The sequence below is a fragment of the Lactuca saligna genome, chromosome 8 (assembly GCF_052625555.1).
Source record: "Lactuca saligna cultivar CGN05327 chromosome 8, ASM5262555v1, whole genome shotgun sequence".
NCBI lineage: Eukaryota > Viridiplantae > Streptophyta > Magnoliopsida > Asterales > Asteraceae > Lactuca > Lactuca saligna.
In genome coordinates this window covers 212,793,320-212,815,743 of record NC_136424.1, presented here as the reverse complement: position 1 = coordinate 212,815,743, position 22,424 = coordinate 212,793,320, and the positions used below count along the sequence as shown (strand labels likewise).

General features: G+C 33.8%; 1 protein-coding gene across 1 annotated transcript; it reads left to right on the top strand.

Annotated features, from left to right (window-relative positions):
• The first annotated feature begins 12,473 nt into the window (after positions 1–12,473).
• LOC145012199 (uncharacterized) lies at positions 12,474–16,072 on the top strand. Its single transcript, XM_078970985.1, has one exon. It carries the CDS (start codon positions 12,578–12,580, stop codon positions 15,914–15,916), a length of 3,339 nt encoding a protein of 1,112 aa, XP_078827111.1. The 5' UTR covers positions 12,474–12,577; the 3' UTR covers positions 15,917–16,072.
• The last annotated feature ends 6,352 nt before the right edge of the window (positions 16,073–22,424 follow it).

Below are 22,424 nucleotides of genomic sequence, written 5' to 3'. Positions count from 1 at the left end.
ATGTGGTGGGGGAATTCAAGAGTGAGAGAGAGAAGTGAAGAAGATGGAGTGTGGGGAAGAGAGAAATCATTTAAACTTTGGGGAAATAGAGTGTTAGGGAGGATGGACGACTTTATGAGGGAGGAGAGAGGATATTTAATTTTCCTTCCATTAATTTTATAAACTTCTCAATTCTTTTATAAAAATTCCTCCAAATTTTATAAAATGTGTATTTTAAGTAAGATTAGTTAATAACTCTTGAGTTTTTAGCTTGTGAAATAAGGTTAAATATCAATGACCTAAATTTTATTTTTCTTGAAACAGTTTCATAAGTTTAATTATTATAAGATAATATTATAAGGTTCATAATTATTTTTATAGAGTTTTTAAGGTTAAAGTTTATAAATTTGAGGTTTTTAGGGCTTTTAGGGTTTTTCGGATTTTGCTAAACTTTAGATATCAAGATAGATTGAATTTTGGAGGCATCAAATTATTTTTGAGTCTTATAACTCTTTTATAGTTATAAATAATGTTTGTAATTCCTTTTTGTCAGTTTATTGGCATTTATATGTAGTGGTTCCGAGATTCAAGTGAACTTGAAGAACCAAGTATACTAGTCATAGTTTCAACTGTGAGTTAAGTTCCACGAGACTCCGACCTAATTTCTACTACTAGGTCAAGTGCATAATGCATGTGTATGCTTCATGAAAAGGTGTTCGAGTCAAAGAGTGACCCGAATATGGATATTCACTACAGTTAAGTAGTTATAGAGTTCACATATCAATGTGAAATCTAAGTATACTATCCATTGATTCTAATTGTGTCAAATTTTATAGTAGGTTATAACTTAGTTTCTAGTTACTAAGTCTAGTATGTGTCATGCCTACATGTGCACTAAGTCTAGTCAAATCTAGAACTGACTCGAATTTTGACGGTTGTCACAATTACTGATGATGCAAGCAACATTTGTAGTGACTTTGATGTAATATTTCAAATGTTGCTAGTGACTCTAAGGCTCATAATTAGGATTCCTCTTTCCTATATCAGGTCAAAAAAATTGTAACTTATTAAAATGATGAAAAGAATACAATGTTTAAGCATATGCGTCTTGATCTTTCAAATTCTAATCAAGAAGTTAAAAATATTAAAAATAATCTTTAAAAAACGTTCTCTTGAATAATGAGAAGTTTCTCTCCCCGATGAGCTCTAAATTTCAAGATGTCTCTCTCACAAATTAGGAACTCATTAGTGAGATAGACTATGCTCTGCGTATTGCTCAAAAATATATCAAAGTATTACAAACAACTAGGCTCATTCTCATTTTAAGACATCCAAAATTATTCATGATTAAATTCCTAATAAGTGTGAGAAAATAATTGGAGGAAATCTTGAAGAAGCTACAGATATTTTTAAACAAGTTGAAACTAAACCAAGCTTTCCAATAAAAACTGAGCTTCTTTATGAGTATAAAACTAAATTTGTAAGTAGTGGATTTATAAATAGTCAAGACATAATAGACAAACATTATGTCACAAATCATGATAGACTTACTTCGCGTATTTCTCCTTTAACTGCTTTTGACCAGTCTGTAAAACCCCGTGATTTTGAGTATGAGAGTCCTAACACTGCTACTTTAATCAAATTTCCTATTTCAAATGGTGAAATTCATGTTGTCAAAGATATCCTATGTGAGATTCCCGAATGCATAAGTGATGATGACACTAATCTGAGTTCAACATCTTTTGAAACTCATGAATCAAAATGTTATTCATCAGGATGTCATATTACTGAAACTGTGTCCTGTAGTACAAATAATTCACATGTCACGAGGACTAAAGAAAGTGTTTTCAAATTAAATGAATGCGTCTTAACTCCCTAGAAACCAAAATTTTTGAAGAACCATAAGCCATGTTTTCAAAAGAAAAATAATTATGGAACAAGAAAGTGCAATAAATGTGGTGATCCCTCTCATAAAGTGGGAGATTATACATTTGAGGAAATCACAAAAAGAGCTTACAACATTTTGATTTGTAGTAATAAATGGATTAAAAAGGAAAATTCTCTAAATCGTCTTCCTATTGAGTGCTATGATATCTTAAGTTCTAATAAATCTTAAATTGTCCAACCCATTCCAAAATGGATTTAAAAAGTGTTCTAATTGTTTCTAAGTTATGTAGGATCAAGAGCATATTTGGCAGCTTCACAGTGGATGTTCTCGGTATATGCCAACATTTAAGTCTGTCTTGGAGGATTATGTTAAGAAAGATAATTTATGTGCATTTTATGCACTAGTTTTACATTTATAGTTCCTAGTCTATCACATCTTAACCAACACCTTATAGATAGTAAACCTAATCGAGTATAGCATAGTATGATCAGAAAGGGTGTTGAACTCAACGGGAAAGATTGTGAATTAACATTAGAACTTTTTATTATAGGTTATACTAAATAAATGAAAGCACTAAAAGGTGGATTTTATTATAAAACCTCAAGAAAATAAATAGCTAAACTAACTAGAATAACTTACTGAAAACGAATCACTTCATGTACTTTGGTTTAGATTGGGTTACATCTTAAATCATGTTTACTTACCATATGCAATGGTTATTTATTTGTGATTCATTGATTCCTAAATTGATTTGTGTATTTGGTCCATACACGAAAAATAATGACTCTAAAGACTTTTAATTTCATAGTCATTACATTAATTATACCTAAATTCATTGTTCAGTTCGTATCATGCATGATTCGATTTTTATTAATCCTAAAGGTTATTATAATTAAATTATGCTAAGAATGGCCATCAAAACATGCATAGACATTAAAGTTCACAACTTTATTAAACTAACCCTAGGTTTTGATCCAACACTAGTCACATTTATTTTACGGTAGTTAAACAACTATGATTCAAGAAAATATAATTTGAATAGTCTTCTAATCACAGAGACTCAACAAAGCAATAGGCAATAAAGTATCTAACCTTAAAAAATGTGGATATTCAATCAAACTTGACACAATAAATTAAATAAGAATAAATTATCCAAATAGCAATTTAATACAAAATCCTAATGATTCATCTAAGTTACCCACAAAGCAAAAGCTTTTAAAACCATAATTCAAAAGGTAAAGACACAGATATAAACAACTTGTTATATCCCGATTTTCAATCCAAGTTTTCCATTTTTATTAATTCAATATAATAGAATATAATTATATTGTATGGAAACATGTTTCAAATACGCATGTGTACATTTGAACCTTGCCCTTCTCACGAATCAATGAATCACTTGAAAAACATTTATAATCAATTGGGTAAGCACGAAGCTTAGTGTGTTCCCCAAAAACATTTATAATCATTTCATCAACACCTGGGCCTGTAGGCCCTCGAACTCTTTGTCGTTCTGCCATCATCCCCTAACTAAATCTAATATCACAATAATTATGCACATAGAGACTACACATTAGACTCTACTAGTAAAGGCACATTTATACTTTATACTCTACCAGGTTCAAGTACATTTACACTTAAGCACGTAGAGATTGTAATATCATCTCTACTCTACTAGCTCTCTATCCTAATATACATGGATATATATTGTAATACATAATATATGGAGATAACTCAGATAGACAATTACTCAAATGATTGACATGTATAAGGGTGATCCCACTAGCGATCCAAATAGCGTGGAACGCGTCTAACAAGTATTAGCCCTTAATAGTATAACTTATTAATCCCTATGGCTATCTGGTAATGAAAGCTAGATTTTTCACTAATACTAATGAATACCAAGAGTTCTATCAAATAAGTAAAAATGAATTAAATTGGCAAACTAAAATAAGTAAAAAGGCTATCACGATCACTTGTCTTTGTCAGAATCATGTTACAATTTTTGGTTAAATCCCTTACATGTAAGAAGTGGTTTGTGAAAATAAAACATTCGGGACCCGTCAGGATATTTCTTTCATTCTCTTTACACCATTAACTCATAAGTAGAATAAGAATGACCCACCTAGTCAAAAGTATTAAGAGGTCGGTCTTTCGCCTAACCACCGCGATATGTCGCACTATACTATGCCTCATGGACCAAGTCGGATAGATCACCAAAGTAGTAGACTAAAGAAGTCATGAATTCATTAATTACTTGCAATCTCGTAACACATGCAAAAAAGAAAAACCAATCAATACGTATGATCACGAATTTCTGCACATCAGACCAACAAAAACCTTCCTAATAAAAGATATGTTATCAAAATAAAGATAATAATAAAAAATAAAATAAAATAATTAAAAACAATAATGAATAATATGAAAAACTAAATTAATTGAAAATTGTTCCGCAGAAAATGCACAAAAAACTTGATGTGTATTCTATGCATTAGTTTTACATTTATAACTCATAGTCTATCCAATCTAAATCAATACCTTACAGGAAGTGAAGCTGAGCGAGTATAGTATATTTTGATAAGCAAGGGTTTCGAACTCAAGAGGAATGGTAGTGAATTAATATTAGAATTTTTATTATAGGTTATACTAAATAAATGAAAGGAATAAAGGGGTGGTATTAAAAAATGTAACATCCATCTAGGTATGAATCAAATTTTATGTATAAATCTTAATTTGGGTGGCCACCAAGTGCTGGAGCATCACCACAACGTGGCGGAGCATTTTAGACCGCGAGACTTAAATGACCCACCACGACATGGAAAGTGTTTTTGTGAAAATCCTAATTTCGGGATTTAGACCATATATAAAGAATATTAAGGCTAGGGTTCTAGCCTCCTTTTTCCTCCTAATCTCAGAAACCCTAGCCCTAGCTCCCATTGAAATTGTAAGCTCATTCTTGGTGCCTTTTTGTGATTTTTGAAGGAGAAAGAAGCTCTTGGTGTGGTGTTACTTGGAGAACATCATTTCTCCAGCTAGCATATCCCTCGGAAGTTGGTGAGTGTCCATGATTCAAACTTTTTCTTATCATGTTGCTAGATCTTTGGGTGTTGGCGCCTTTTTACATGTTTTGATGGATATAAGTAATGGGATCTCATAAATTTTGCAACTTTATGAATCTCCCGATCAAGTAGAGCATTGAGTGTCTTAGATCTACATTATAATCGAATTTTGATGTCATGCATGGGGGGTTTTGGACTAAAAACCCTATTTTTGACCAAAACTGGAAAATGCATGCATTGGACATGAAAGTCCATAAAGCCACGATTTTTAAGGTCCCTTAGGTGCATGAAATCCTTCTGGAAATTTTGGAGGTGCAAATCTAAGGATTGGGTACTTAATAAGGGTCTTGTTGCCTTATGTTAACATTAGAAGTTATGGTTGAGGCTTTGGCTTATGAAGGGTTTTGACGGATAAAGTCGGAAACTTTATCCATAAATACCATGAGAAGAACCAGATCTGAGCTTTAGGAGCTCAGATAGTTTAAGGAAGCGAATTAATGGTTTAAGTTGTCCAGACACATCACCACAGCATGGTAACTTGGTCAAGACCCGCCTATTGTGTCGGTTTGTGGCCACGGTGTAGTCAAGAAGGCCACGACGTGACGACTAGCTATGTTGACTTTGACTAAGTTTGACGTAAGGGTATGTTGGGTATTTGAGTTGGGGACTGAGATTTGGTCTCTGTTTGTTGTAAAGGTGGTCGGTAAAGTTTATATTCAGAGCAACATGTTTATTAGCTATATTTTCAAAATGAGAGGTGAGTTTTCTTCACTGTACTCGTGGGTTGAAGGCACCAATATCGACCCACTAGATTATGTATCCTGATATATAGGATGTTGTTATATTGTAGTGATATGTTAGATACATATCTTGGTAAATAGGATGTTGCTATGCGGTAGTGAACTTTAGATCTGCATGTTTGTCTGTTTACTGATTATATGTTTATATGTTAGTAGATGTATGTTAATTGTATTGCTTTGTGCTATCAGTCAACAGATCAGGGCATTCCAACCGAAAGGTTGTGGATCGGGGTTAATCCAACCACGAGGTTGTGGACCCATTATGTATTGGTAATCCAACCGAAAGGTTGTGAACATGATATATGTCTAGTTATATGTTTGTGTAGTGGTACTTTGGGGGAACTCACTAAGTGTTGGCTTACAGTTTCAGTTTAGGTACTTCAGATGACTGTGGCAAGGTGAATGCATGATCGTGCACATCCTCAGATTTATGTTTTTTGGATTTTGGAGCATTTGATTATTGAATAACAATTTTAAAACAATGGTTTTGTAAACATTTATGGATATTGGGGTGTCTTTTTAAAAAGTTTAAAATTACTATGATTTTTTGGATGCTACAAGTTTGTATCAGAGCCTTGGTTTTAGAGAATTGGAGGAGCATTCGTGTGAATCCAGAATCAAACTAAGGAACTGTAAAAGATTTTCAAAACGATTTTCAAAAAAATAAATTTTTTTGAAAGTAACCAAGAAGGATGTGATATGTACGATCAGCCGGAGCAAGAAAATATACCTTAAGTTACCACCTTGTTATTTGTGATGTTATGATAGTACTGCATGGTAGTGATAGGTAAGGAATGTTCAAAAATTTCATGATAGAATTGTTTGATATATAATGCCTGATAGCCTAGGAAGATTTATTGTATGTTAAATGAAATTGACATAATTACTGTAATTGCTTAGTGTATGCATCATAGTTGTACATAACTAAGATTCTATAGCCTGAGAATGTTTGATTTAGCCTTATTTTATGTTCTTGTCTGATGATGGGTTTAGGGTAGGTTCAAGTATTCGACTGTTTATAGGATCCGAGTATGATTAGCATGCACGAGTGGCTATAGGGTTGGTGGAAGTTTCTTGAGTGAGTATGTGTAGGTAGGATGACTGTTAAGGAATGATTAGCTACTCTCGAGATAGCGAGGATAGGATGTATGCATATCCTAGTGATGAATTTGTTGTTGGGTAGTTTGTTATGATACTTCGAATATATACGGATAGGTTTGGAAAGTAGTATGGGGCCCGTACTACTAGAAGCATCAGATTTGTATGCGTAACAAGGAAGTCAGAAACCCTGAGGGTTTAACCTCTCTTTGATGATTGTATAATATGAATGGTGGCATTCTCTGATGTATCTATTGGTTTCTTTTCAGTATGGTGTTCACGCGAGGATCTGGATCTAGATCTAGAGCGAGTGGCCAAGATAGGTCGTGGTTGTATGAGGATCAGATTCGTGAGATGATTGTTGCTGAGGTGGCTACTCCTATCCGGAGTTCTATCCCATAGTTGTTTGTGTCTATGAATATCACCATGATTGTAGAGTTCGAATTCTGTTGTGAGGTGTGGAAATGTAGTTAGGCCTAATTAGATTCAAAGTCAGTGTTTTGTATTTTGAATATATGTATTACATAAGGCATTTTTTAGAGTTTGAAGCTATAATGTCTAGTCCTTACGTTTTTTCTACGTGTCTGTATGACCTTATAAATAGGGGTAGGTATAAGGGTGAATGAAACTTTTGTATTCTTATGAGAACGAGAGCACTTTACTCTTTCAGAACTCTTGTACTCTTAGATATATAATCAAAGAGCCAAACATATCTTATTTACATCCTTGTTTTTAATTCATTCTGTACTTTGATTTTGTTCTTAACAGTTGATTTATATGAACTACATTCGGTATTAGAGCATGATTCTTTTAGTTTTTTTCTAGTTTTCTCGTATTTTCAAAAGTTTTGAATCGCTATTTTCGATTCATAAGTATTACACACTTTTGATTTAGAAAACCGGAACTAAGCAACTGATTTCATTCGACTCTACGTTTTGTTTGACAAATCGAGTGTTCTTTGTTCTTTTTCTTATAGAATCATCAGTTAGATTTCATTTTATGAAGCTTTTCATCATTTCAGTCTGTACAACAATGGAAAACTTTAACATGAATAATATGATTGGTTTCTCTTATCTTCTCAGTTCTTCTATCAAATTTCTGATGCTAATTCCTGAATATTACGAGCAATGGGTGGATAGAATGGAAGATTATCTCAATGGGATTGATGACGATCTTTGGCTCTATATTACGAGTGGATACTACCTTCCAGGAAGGCTACAACAAGTTGGAACAGCTGGTTCCTCTGCTGATGTTGCGTTGCAAGCTGACAAACAAAAGGCAAATGACAAGAAATGTTTGCGTGAACTTTGCGGTACTCTTCGACCAGTGGTTTACAATATTGTTTGTGGTTGCAAGACGACAAAAAAGATTTGGGACACTTTGAAAGAAAAGTATCAGGGAAGTGAAAAGTCAAGAAAAAGCTCAGTGAAACAGTCTTTACTCGAATTAGGAGAATGAGACCATCAAACCCTATTACGATTGTCTAAACGAGTTGATCTTCAAATGCAATCAATATGGAGTCTCACGTTCTACTCTCGAGTACAATCTCACTTTCTTACTGGGACTTCGAAAGTAATGGAGAAATATTAGCTTAATGATCAAGACCCAACAAAGCTTCGATAATTACTCATTGGGAGATCTCTATAATGTTCTAAAAGCTCATGAGAGTGAGATCAACGAATTAGCTGAAGAGGGGAAAATGAATCTAGGAGGCTCTCTTGCCTTGATTTCAAAGGTGTCTGTAAAAGAAGTTGAGATTGAAGTAGATGAGAAGGTTGATTCTGATGACGAAGGTTTTCTTGTAAATTCAGAAGATGAGGCTGTGGTGTATTATTCCAACAACAAAGCAAAGAAGTTTTTTAAGAAGCCTTTTAATCCAAATTTCAAAGGAAACAATGAATCTAATGTAAATCCGTCTTCTGGGAAAGGAGTGAGAGAGGATTCGAAGGTTAAGAAGAAGGAGAGTAAGGCTATTACTGAGAAGGCATAAAAGAAACTAAAAGGATATTCTAGTTTCGAATGCAATTACTGCAATGGTAGGAACCATCTGGCGGTTGATTGCATGTTGAGGAAAAGAGAGGAGAAGAAAAAAAGATTGAAGGATGCCTACTATGTCGAAAGGTTGGAGGAAGTAAGAGCTAGGATGAAGGAAATGTCACTTATTGCGATCAGAAGTGGTGATGGTGATGGAACCTATCAAATTTGGTCGTCTGGTTCCAATGACGAGGAAATGAGGAACCCCACACACAGTGCAATGTATGCGAGGTTTGAAGAAGGAAGTTCTGATGAGGAGAAGGTAACAGGAGAACGCTTCGTGTCGACTGGAGCAGAAAAATCTCCAATGACTTCGAAGGTACGTTCTCTTCTCGAATCCTTTGATATTCCTTTTAATTCTTATAATACTGTTTTATCTGACTTTGATGATACTTTATCTTATGTTAATGACATGCTTTTTTTTGTTAGTAGCGAAGCTGAAAAAACAAAATCATTGTTGATAGAAACACAGAAACGTTTGGAGACAAACAGGAGTAAAGTAGATTATCTAGAATTGCAATTGAAAAAAATTACTTTAGATGGGGATGATGCTAGAGCAGACAATTATGTGTTAATGAAACAACATAATATTTACTCCAATAGTGCAAAATGATTGTATGATAAACTAACAGATCTTCATCATTCCTATGATATTAGTAAAGAACAACATAGGAAACTATTGCCCTTCATGGTATTCGAAAGGGAGAATATATTCGACTTCCTATGATTATGAGAAAAAGATCTCTGAAATTGATAAAGTTCCATTTGATTCTTATGCATACGAAATTGTTAAAATAGATGATTGTTTGGATGCTAATGATTTGGTAAATATTGTGAATGAGACCTTGACTAAGACTGAACAAATCAAAATTTTGAAAAAGACTGAGAATTCTACATTTGACTCGCTACAAATTTTGCTGATATCGAAGATGATTCTAACAATATCAGTGAGATTAAGGAAGAGGAAACTGTTGATTGTTCTTAGTTATCTGCCATTAATGTCACTTCGATAGCCAAGGGTAAAGAAATTTGTAATGATTCTTTGGAAAAGGTTATCACTGATCGACCCTCTATATCGAAAGTTCATGATTATGATCATGTGGAAGTCAAATACTATGACAATGATAGTGATGAGGACGAAACAACTATTCCCAGAGTTCTAACTTTTTTGAGCCATTTGAATTTGTCACACAACAATTTGTGGGGAGGAGTTCCAACAAGAAATCAGTTTGAGACACTTATTGATCCATCAATATACGTTGGGAAAAAGATCTATGTTGACCTCCATTGCCAAAGAATTGCTCAAATCATGAATACCTAACAAGAATGCCCAACAAACAATATAAAGTAGATGATGAGCTGATGAAGATATGGTTGTTTTATTTGGACATAATGGATGGTTTTGCAACAGGGTTTTGGGGTGTTATACGGATATTGTTATTCAAGAAACATTGGAGACATAAACTTTCATATTTGCTAAGGAAACTGTAGATAAGATATACGTTGCAATTGTGGTAACAGTTGCCAAGATGAACATGCACAGAGAAGACAGGTAGATCCTCTAGAATGCAAGTAATTTTCAAATATATATCATTAAGGGTTTACCAATACACTGATAGTCATGTTTACTTTACATATATAAAGATACTAGCATCCTACTTTCCAATATGAAATTAACCAACATTTCCAACTTGTCAAGTATCTTTGTTTACATGCATTTTTTTTTAACATTCAACACTTTGACAAATCATTCTCAGATTATGTACATGTCCATTTTCCTTGACCTTTACCCTAACATGATATTGTATCTATTTATTGACAAATTTTTTCTCAATTTGCAATTAACCTTCCATAAAATAACATTTCACCAATTCAAGCTTTATCTACATTTCACACATTATTATTTTTTTTATCATATATTCTTCTATTTCACACATAATTACACACCAAAAAAATACATTTATATCATCCTTTCAAAAATATAAGCATTAATTTTATATCATGTCATTGTTGGACTTGGACCTCAAACATGAATATTAAACTTGAAAAATCCTATAATTCGGCAACCACAAGTACCCGATTCTTTGTTGTTTATATATGGATTACATGGTGTACACAAGAGAAGCGTGTGTGTGTGATCCCCTACCGATTGCTACCCCTTAGCTAGTAACAAAGAAAAAATTTTGATTTTGATTTTATTTTTTCTCCCCCTATTATCATGTAATAAATATATCATTTTCACAACTTTCATTTCGGATCTGAACCAACTCAATCCTCTTTTTATGATATAATTTATAGGACATTTACACCTAAATAATTTTTACTTTTAAGTTAGTATGAATCTCCAAATTTAATGTAATGATTACAAATATATCAAAATATTTATAAAGTCATCATAATTTTTTTTATCATAGTAACCCAACATCACTTCTTCTCCCTTTAAACATAACTCACTTCTATTTGCTTGACCAATTTTTGAGGACGTTACACATGAATGGTCCAGATGAAGAAATAGTTTCAGACATGAAAATTATAGGTTCTGACATCATATAAAAAAGACCAAATTTGTAATTAATCCTAGATTTTACTAAATGGATTAATTACAAAATAAAATAAAATAAAAACAGAGAAACCGAATATTGCATGTAATGTATGGAACCTATGTATTAAAAGATAACGATAAAACATATACTTCAACTATGGGGCCTACTTTGGTGACTTCAAAGTCATCTTGTGAGGTCTACCATGAAACTAAATAGACCTCTTGTTATGTATTATTGCACATTTATAATTACACATAGTATCAAAGTTATATATAATTCATAACTATCATCTACAAAAATTTGTAAACCATCTTTGATTTCTTAAAAATATAAATGATTGTTTATCACATACTTTGATCTACTAATTCATATTTCGGTAAAGACTTGTGGTCAACTAATTACATATGCTACATCTTGATCAAGAGAAAAATGAAAAATATCTCAGGACCAAAATAATACAGTTTTGTGAAAATAAATTGTCTATAGACCTCCAAGTCTTCCATGACGTGTGGGGGCTACATATGTGAGGTCTACCATGAAACTATTACATCATTATGTATCATTTGCCTCTGAACAAATTCACTTGTAATCTTGACGATTTTATTTATTTATATATTTATATACTTATTTATTTTTTGTTTCAACTTGCATATAGTAAAATGATAATATAGTTTTTTTTAACTAATGTGATTTTAGAGATTGTAAATATTAGCTTGACACTTTGGGCAAGTTTTACAGTTAGACCGGAAATAAAATCTAACCTATTTCAAGGTAATTGTGATGGAATTGTCACCTAGAATGCAACTTTGATGAATTTTTATAAAAGCACACTTTTATTATTATAAAAGATGTGATGAATTATTGAATTCAAAATTATAGGAATTATATTTTACTAGGCTCAACACATCAAACCTGCTAAGTCAAGCAATGACTAAAATTTATTGTATTGTAAATTATTAAACAATAAAACTAATATAATAATTTATAGTTATGTTTACATGTTTGCGGATACAGATTGTCCATTGACTTCCTAGTCTTCCATGATAACAAGTTGTTCTTTATTTATGGCTTTATAAATAAAATAGATTCTTGATCATAAGAACACATGAGTTCTTGATAACTACTTATCTTTCCCTTCAATTTTTTTTTCTGAATAAAAGTGACTTGGGGTTAATAATGGGGAATCATAGGGGTTCGGGGATCCATCTCATTTTCGTAAGTGTTTTCTTGGTTGCAAACATTTGTTCTTGTTTGGGTGTTGAAAATACTAGTATGGTTTGCCTTGAGCAAGAACGACTTGCTCTTCTCAAGTTCAAACAGAGTGTCATAGATTCTTATGGAATGTTGTCATCATGGGTTGGCACTGATTGTTGCATGTGGGAAAGAGTCCATTGTGACAGTGTCACTGGAAACATTAGAAGCCTCAATCTCAGAGGAAGCATCATGGGAATTTACTACTCCTTAGTTGGTGATGGGGTGAGCTTTTCTTTGGCAGAGTTGAGGCATCTCAGTTACTTGGACTTGAGTTGGAATCATTTCGGAGGAAGCCAAATCCCTGACTTCATTGGATCCTTCAAACACCTGAGCTACCTCAATCTCTCTGATGCTGGTTTTCAAGGTATTATTTCTCATCACATTGGAAATCTTTCTAATTTAAAGGTTCTTGATCTCAGTTCAAATTATGAGTTGAAGGCAGATGATATGACATGGACTTTTCGCCTTTCGTCACTCGAGCATCTCGACTTGAGTAATGTGAATCTTGCGGGAGCACAAAACAGGGACATGTCACTTTACATGATTCCTTTGTTAAAAGAGTTGAGTTTGTCAGATTGTGGACTCTCCAATGCTGATCTTGCTCCTTTTCTTAATTCGAGCAGGATACTTTCCAACATCAAGCACTTGGATCTTAGCAGAAATTCTTTCAAAGGTCCATTCCCAGAATTTCTTCTAAACACGGAATCCTTAGTATTCCTGGATCTTGGATTCAATTCTTTCGATGGTCCACTCCCAGGCTTTTTGCAAAACTTGACATCCCTTTCATTCCTGGATCTTTCAGGCTTTGATCTTAGTTTGACATGGAACTTTGCAAACTTGCTAAACATGTTCCCTTCGTTAACAGAGCTGCATTTGTCAGCGTGTAGGCTACATAAAAGACTTCTATCTCCCCCTCAACTTAATTTCAGTACCCTTTCTAATATCCAACGCCTGGATCTTAGTGTAAATTCATTTGGAGGCATATTTCCATCTTATTTAACAAACATGAGTTCCCTAAGAGTCCTTGACCTTTCAGAAAATAGGCTGAATTCATCAGTTCCTATTATGCCTAACCTTGTGGAGCTTGATCTTTCTACTAACGAGTTTAAGCAGTTGGAGCATGTTGGAATCTGGAGACAGTGTCACCTGAAAAAGTTGAGTGTGTCAGACAATTATTTTGTTATAGAAATAAGTGGCGAACCAAAAAATGTATCGGAATGCTCTGAATATGCTTTGGAAAGCTTGGAAATAAGGCGGGGTTTAAATGGTACAATTCCAGAAGCACTTGGAAGACTAGCTAATTTAAGAGAGATAGATCTATCGAGCAACGGATTGACAGGTCCAATCCCCAAATCTTTAAGAAGATTAAGATTTTTAGAAGTACTATATATGTCGAGAAGCCACTTGACTGGCCCCATTCCAGCCTTCCTTGGGAATCTTAACACACTCGACCTTTCTTTTAATCAACTGAATGGTTTGATTCCAGAATCCTTTGGAAAACTAACAGATTTAATGCTTTTGTCTTTGAGATCCAATCAGTTAACAGGCTCCATCCCAACATCTCTAGGAGGACTTGTTTCACTACAAGTTCTTGATGTGTCTTCAAATATGCTAAATGGGGCCATTCCGGTTTCAATTGGGCAACTTGCTAAACTCCATAACCTAGATTTGTCAAACAATTCCTTAGAAGGAGTAGTTTTTGAATCCCATTTTGCCAATCTTTCAATGTTGAAGTACTTGGATACTTCTTCTAACACTAGATTAACATTCAATGTTTCACATGAGTGGTTGCCTCCTTTCGAGTTGAAGACTCTTAACCTCCGTTCTTGCAATATCGCAAATGGATTTCCACAATGGCTTCGATACCAAAGGAAACTTGAAACATTAGCATTGTCTAATGCTACAATTTCGGGACCTCTGCCCACATGGTTACTGAAGATGCCAATCATTCCTTTCTTTGATCTTTCTCACAACAAACTCAACGGATCTTTGACAAACCTTCCCAACGGACGAAATGATAGTGTAAATAACCTTTTCATTGGGTGGATTCCAAGATCACTACTCCTGGAAAACAACCTTTTCACTGGGTCGATTCCAAGGTCATTATGCAGAAGGACAGATCTGAAATATCTTGACCTTTCCAGAAATAGGTTAACCGGGAACATTCCCAAGTGCCTTGGGAATCTTCAAGAGTTGCATACCATGATATTTAGTTCAAATCGGCTTTCTGGTGTCATTCCGAGTTCCTTAGCTCTTTGTTCATCATTATACCGGTTAAAATTGAATGACAATAACTTCATTGCTGAACCTCCTTTAGAATTGAGGAATTTACGAAATCTAGAAGTCTTAGATTTGGGTGATAATCAATTCTGTGGAAACATACCCGAATGGGTTGGAGAAAGCCTTACATATTTGATGGTTTTAAGGTTACATAAAAATAACTTCACTGGTCGAATTCCTCGATCTTTGTGCAAATCTTCAAATCTTCATATTTTGGATGTTGCATACAACAACTTGATGGGAAACATACCTGATTGTCTAGGAGAGTTGACTTCCATGCTATCATTTACTTTCCCAGACTATCGGCGTCCTGAAGATAATGTGATTCAGGTCATGAATGGTGTTGTTCTTGAGTATACAAGGACTTGGGATCTAGTTCTTAACATGGACCTTTCAAGCAATAAACTTGTTGGAGAAATACCAGTCCAGCTAACTGAACTAGTTATGTTGCTGGGTCTCAACTTGTCGAATAATAACCTCATTGGTAATATTCCTGACAGCATCGGAAACATGACCAAGTTACTTTCTCTTGATTTATCCAGAAACGAGTTGACCGGGATGATCCCTCCAAGCATGGCAGCTTTGAATTTTTTGAGTCATTTGAATTTGTCAAACAACAACTTGTGGGGAACAATTCCAACAGGAAATCAGTTGCAGACCCTTGATGATCCATCAATATATGCTGGGAACAAAGACCTATGTGGGCCTCCATTGCCCAGGAATTGCTCCAATCATGAAGGCCCAACAACAATAAGCAAGAAGAAAAACGAAGCCGCTGATGAGCGGGCGAAGGAAAGGTTCTTTTATGTGGATGTAATGAGTGGTTTTGCAACAGGGTTTTGGGGTATTATTGGATTTTTGTTGTTCAAGAAGCAGTGGCGACAGAAGGTTTTTATGCTTGCTGAGGAGACCATGGACAAGATATACATTGCAGTGGTGGTACAAGTTGCCAAGATGAAGAGAGGAAGAGAAGATGAATAGATCCTCCCGAATGCAAGTAGTTCTTGAATATATACTATAAATGATTATTTGCTTTCTTATACTGTTATTGTGTTTGTATATACTACTATTTGGATTTTTTATTTGTATCATACTAGTAATGTGGGTGTTGTTTAAAGGCGTGTCAATTTTAAAACTTTTGTGGGATTTGGTGTTGATAAAAATATCAAATTGTTAGATTAACTTTTATATATATATATATATATATATATATATATATATATATATATATATATATATATATATATATATATATATATATATATATATATATATATTGTTAAATATTACTGTGCTTTCTTGCTCTCAACCTGCAGCTGATGATCTTGCTCCTACCTGACGAAGTAATAATCAGGTAATTGACTCATGATCTATCTCTTCATTTGTACATTCTCTAGTTTTTCAAGTAAATGACAAAGTTGGATGAAATTTTGGATGGAGTTGTTACATTAGATTAGGTTAGGTCTTGGCCAATGTTTTTTGTTATGCTGATGTGAAAGAATGATCATATTGTACATTTTTGCTGTCAGTTTTGGTGTTTTGTTATTTGCTGCACATATTTTCTGTTTCTGTGTGTGTGATTTGAGTCAGGGATTTTTCAAGATTAAAATGGATAGGAGGGAGTTTTTGAGTGAGCATTTCTTACGAGAGAAGAGGTAACTGCTGAACAACATCCAAATACATAAGTCAAATCACTGTCAGTAGCCAACAAGCAGCACGAAGTGAATAATTCAACGGAGCATGTAACAGATTTGTTGATTATCCAAGAAGCAGACAAATTAATTTTTTTTGATAAGCCATTACATATACAACCAAAAAAAGACAAATAACAATCAAATTACAAGATTCCCTTTCTTCCCACCACATGCAGTACTCCCCTGCAGTGGCCGATCCAGAAAAAATGGTAAGTGGGGTCCATTATATAATCATTATTGAAAAGATTAAAAAAAAAAAACTAAAAATTTGTGTTTGTAAAAAATTGTTTGGAAAATCACAGATGGAGCATGTTGATGCCTTTGTTTATTATAATAACATCATATACAGGCATTTAATTTGGTTTTTCATATATGTAAACCTTGAATAAGATCACATGAGTAGTAAAGGTGAATTTTTTTTTTAATTGTAATTGCTACTCGGGCTTTTTTCACAGAAAATAGATGATAGGAAGTTTTGTTAAGTTTTAGAATAGAAGAAACAAAGAAACAAAGTTCTATATGTTTAAAGGGTGCCAGCAAAAAAACAAGTGGGGACCTGTAAAAAGACACCAACAGTTACCAAGAAATGATTTTTTTTATCAAAAATATATTAGTTGGAAATTACAAATTTACAATCAAGTGGGGTCCATGCACCCCACTTCTAATACTCTACATCCCCCACTGCTCCCTGCCTTAATGTACTTCAACCACTTGTGTTCCTTCTATTCGTTTCAAGTTTGTACGTACATGCATGCGTCGTGACCGACTTTTTGAATTTGGAGCATGTAACAAATTTGTTGTTTTTTGACACCCAATAACCTTTCACCATAGCATCCATTTCCAAAAGCTGCTTTCTCTCTTTTCTTTTTGGGCTCCCAATCTCCCATCATTAAATATGTGAAGGCTAGGAGGAAGTAATATGGTTGCACATGATGATTTTCCCACATCGTTCTTCCATTTATTTGTTTAACTTTAAAGGAATATATGTCTTTCCATATTTGCAACCCCTAAGTGGGATGAACCCAAGTTTCCAGTAAACCAATATCCTCCTTGTTTTTCGTATCCCATACTACAAAAAAGAATGTTTACAAGGATGCATGAGTTCCTAAACCAATATCCTCCTTGTTTTTCGTATCCCATATTACAAAAAGGAATGTTTACAAGGATGCATGAGTTCCTACCTTTTTAAATGAACATATATGTTCAACCATGTTTGCCACACACTGATTTGATACCATCATAAAAAACTACACAATATCTACCGACATTAGTCTTCATTTTTTCCCAGAAGTTTGTAGGCAGTTTTCTCTGTTTAACTCTCGGTTTCATTGGGTACTCCCTTCCAAGCACCGAGCATGTGATAGTTAGGTTGTCTCATGCATCTGGAAGGAGTGGTAACACTCTTAGCACTCTGCCATATCATTTTTTGGCTGTCATGTCATTTTTGTTACATTTTTCTTATCATTTGATAGGGAGTGGTAGCAACTAGCACTCCTTAATTTTTTTTTTATTTTCTTTTTCAAACTTAAATAAATTATATTTTTTAATACACAAACATTTCTTATCAAAATAAATTATATTTTTTTAAAACACAAACAATTAATATTAAATAAATTATATTTTTTTAAAACAAAAATATTTTATATTAAATTAAAAAAGTTACAAAAAATTAAATTTAAAATACCTAAAAAAACGACTTAATAATTCAAACCGCGACATAATACTTAGGAACATGACTTAATACCTAGAAATACGACTTAATACATAAACACACTTCATAACTAAAGCACACATTCATTAAAAAAAAAGCACACTTCATAACTAGAAGCAATAGGTCTTCCTTCGAAAACTGACATTTCAATTCATCTTCCGGTGGCATATTAAGATCAAGATTGTCAATCGTCTAAAGATGATCGGTCATTATTGCATTGTTGACTATCATCATTCTCTACATCCATTCTTGACCACCATATTCAAGTGGTTGTGTCTCGGGGATGATTTCATTCTCGTCGTACACACATATCGCGTGTCCTCATGTTCTGGTATCATATTTTGCAATATGATACACGTACACATCACCTCTATCATAATAGAAATATCACGAAACAATGATAGTTTGGTAAGTACCTGCCAACGCTTTTTAAGTACTCAAGACACTTGTTCGATATTTTTTTCTCGTTTTTTTCTTGAACTCTCTTAAATCTGGACCTTTGGGGGTCATCCGGACACAACATAGTTTTGAGGAAAACAAAAAGGTCAAGATAGATCCCATTAACAAGATAGTACCCAAATTAGTATTCCGTTCCTCGGAGTACAAATGACAAATATGGGGCAGTACCGTCATACACTTTTCTAAATATTGGTGAATTATTGAGAATATTAACGTCATTAATCAAATCAGCACTACCGAAAAACGCATGCCAGAACCACAAATCCCGTGAGGCTACACCTTCAAGTACCACCGTATGATAATGATAATTTCCCTTTGTGGATTGTCCATGATATGCTTTTGGACACAACTTCCATCTCTAATGCAAGCAATCTAAACTTCCTAACATCTCAGGTAAACCATGCACATTCGCATGGTGAGCATACAACTTTTCTATGTCACTGGAAGTAGAATGACACAAATATTGTGGACCGTACAAAGACATGACAGATATGCAAATTTCGTGAAGTCTTTCTCGTGTGGTACGTGCATACATCCTAAAACTCTCTTCCAGTGCATATGGGGGTGCCATATGCTAACATACTGTACCGCCCGAGTTTTTGGCTAAACATTAATAAGATGATTTAATAGTTAGGGTCAACAATTGTAACCTATTTAATTTAATAAAGAAGAATTATGTGAATATTATGTGTTTCATGTTTATTATAATATAATAAAATAGGAAAAATCATCTGAAACGCCCGCAAATCGTAAAAATAAGTGAGCCAAAAAAATATATATTATTAAATATTTAGAAAGTACACGTCACCCCGATCCCCAAAAATGTAAATTTTGTAGAAATCCGACTCCGTATGAATTAGATATGATTTTTATAAAATATAAAAGCCAGCCGCGCACAAAGAATGTGTGACGTAAAAAGTTACGAAGAAAATGATTGACTTTTAGAAAAAACCACCAAAAAGAAAATCGCAGTACTCTTTAAAATAGGAAATTTGAGAAAAAGAATACCAAAATTGGAGTCCGTATGAGAGAGTTATGATTGTAGCAAAATCATTTAATTTGATAAAAATATGGACAAAAAATAAAGTCAAAATTAACCGACAGAGTCTAAACAAAAGTTGTAGATCTCGTCGATAGTTGCACGTGGATGTAAAGAACACACACACATATATACATATTTATATATACATATATATATATATATATATATATATATATATATATATATATATACACACACACTTATTTATATATCATTAGAAAGGTATCGACGATGCGATTATTATAAGACTAATATTGAATACTTCCGACATTAATTTAGTACAAATATCGTTAAGTCTATTTAAAATAGTATTATAAATGGGTATTTGGTCGTTTAAATAACTATAAGATCGTTTAGGTAACTATAAAATGTAGTTTTTGAAAATTCAATTACTATAAGTATGAGGCTTTAGGCTCTCATATTTCGTGCAGTATTCTCTTGATTCAAGAGTCTTTCTCTTCTTATCCTTGAGCATTTTGGTCCCTCGTGATTCAATTTCTTTTCTGTAGTTTTAGCATAGTAAGGTGAGCGCGGAAGGACTACAAGAATCTTTTTAGAAAAAACGATTCAACGATGAAGTTCTGACCACATATTTCTAAGTTTTTGCTAGAAACCCTAAAGTTGAGCTACACCTATTACGCTTTAGGTGTAACTTATGTTTAAATTCATTATCGTTATTATGAACCTAAAACAAGATTTATCAATGATTCCAAGTTTCTATATTGATTGATCTTCTTATGGGAATGATGTCTAAGCTGGATTTAGTGGAGTGTTAAAAGTAGGATTTAGTGGAGTGTTAAAAGTAGGATTTCCAAACAATATACTTTGCATTCCAAACAGACCCTACCTCTGATATGATCCTACCTAGTTGTCCCTTATCATCTATAGATCAGTAGACTTTGAATTAATGATAAGTCTAGACAAATAATTAGTCGCAATAAATATTAGACTAGGACTTAGTGATAATGATATTAGGTTACGTCAAAGGAAAAGATATTTCCTAGAAGCGAGCATTGTTCGAATTTCGAGTCGTCACCTTAACAAGTGAGTGCATAGTTACTTTCATCTTACACATAGATATGAAGTATTTAAGATAAATTACAGGCTATATGTTCCTTTAAAATGTGTTCTTGATATCTATGCTAGATGAATGATTTATACATGTTTACTTGATATAAATTGTATATGTAGTTTATACCTATAATTATGTTGGGTAAAGATGGGTAGATGAAATATGATATAGATGATGAAAGATGAAAGATGAGATAAATGATAAGAGGCCTTGACATTAAAGATAATCCAGTCGTCTAGCGGAGTATAAATGACGACCACTGACTATTCAAGACAGTCCAATGGAACGCTGGCAGGCTCGCAACCTGTAGGTGTTTTTGAACTAAGTGTTCACCAGGCATACTCCATCCCCCCATGGTTGGCTTACTAAAATCTATTGCTAAGGAAACCCCTAAGAATTATTGTCTATCCTGAAGATTATCCTTAGGATAGGTCCCTTTAATTAGATGCTTTAGGGGAAAAAGTGAGGATAACGAGAATGGATAATCAGGTTGAATGATTTAATGAAAATAAAGAATTTAATTATTGTGGATTGAAAACCCTATGTGCTCACCAGTAGAGATGCACAAAACCCGAATCCGATCCGATCCGATCCGGATCTGAATCCGATCCGGTTTCGCTTACGTCATCAAAAATCCGATACAGTCAAAATCCGATCCGAATCCAGTCAAAATCCGATCCGATTCTAACCAAAATCCGAATCCGATTCTAATCCGATTTGAAACCGGTTTAAACCGATTTTAGTGGGTTTTAATCGGATTTTGGGGCGGTTTTGGATCCGGTTTTTAGCGAATCCGGTTTACGATCCGGTTTCAAATCCGATTTGGAATATAGGATTAGGATCCGATTGAAAATCCGGTTTTAAATCCGATCCGATCCGGTTTGGTCAAAACCGGTTTTGACCCAATCCGGTTTCGGATTGGATCCGGTTTTGAATAGTGAAACCGGTTTTTGTGTGCATCTCTACTCACCAGGCTCCCAAGTCTGGCCCACTCAGTTTATTGTATTACAAGTAGTGGCACAAGGGTACAAGTGTGATGAACAGATGAGAGATTTGTGGATTATAGGCCAGTAGAATAATAGATGTTTGTAAGGTCGATACTATTTCCATTTATGCTTATGTATTCTATTGACAATGACATCCCAATGTTTTTAATATAATTAAAATAAATTTCTTCGGAAATGCTTTGATAATATCTTTATATTATTTTTGGGAACAAAGCCCGCAATATTATTATTCAAAAGTATACTCTGATTTTAAATAAAACATAAACAAATTAGTTTTTCTGGCCACGAAATTTGAGATGTCACACATATGAAATACAACAATACATTTTTGAATGGGATCAAAACCTAATGTACCTCTTGCGCCCGGGCGTTTCCACATATACTAAGACACTGAACTCACACCTTCGACAATATGCATAAAGAAATATTTATGCATCTAGAACCATCGATAGAAATAATTTCCTTGAAAGTAAGCATGCTCGTAAAAAAATCATGCATTAGACG

Bases quoted from the DNA above. Each gene is read 5' to 3' on its own strand.
- LOC145012199 (XM_078970985.1), top strand. From the start codon at position 12,578: ATGGGGAATCATAGGGGTTCGGGGATCCATCTCATTTTCGTAAGTGTT.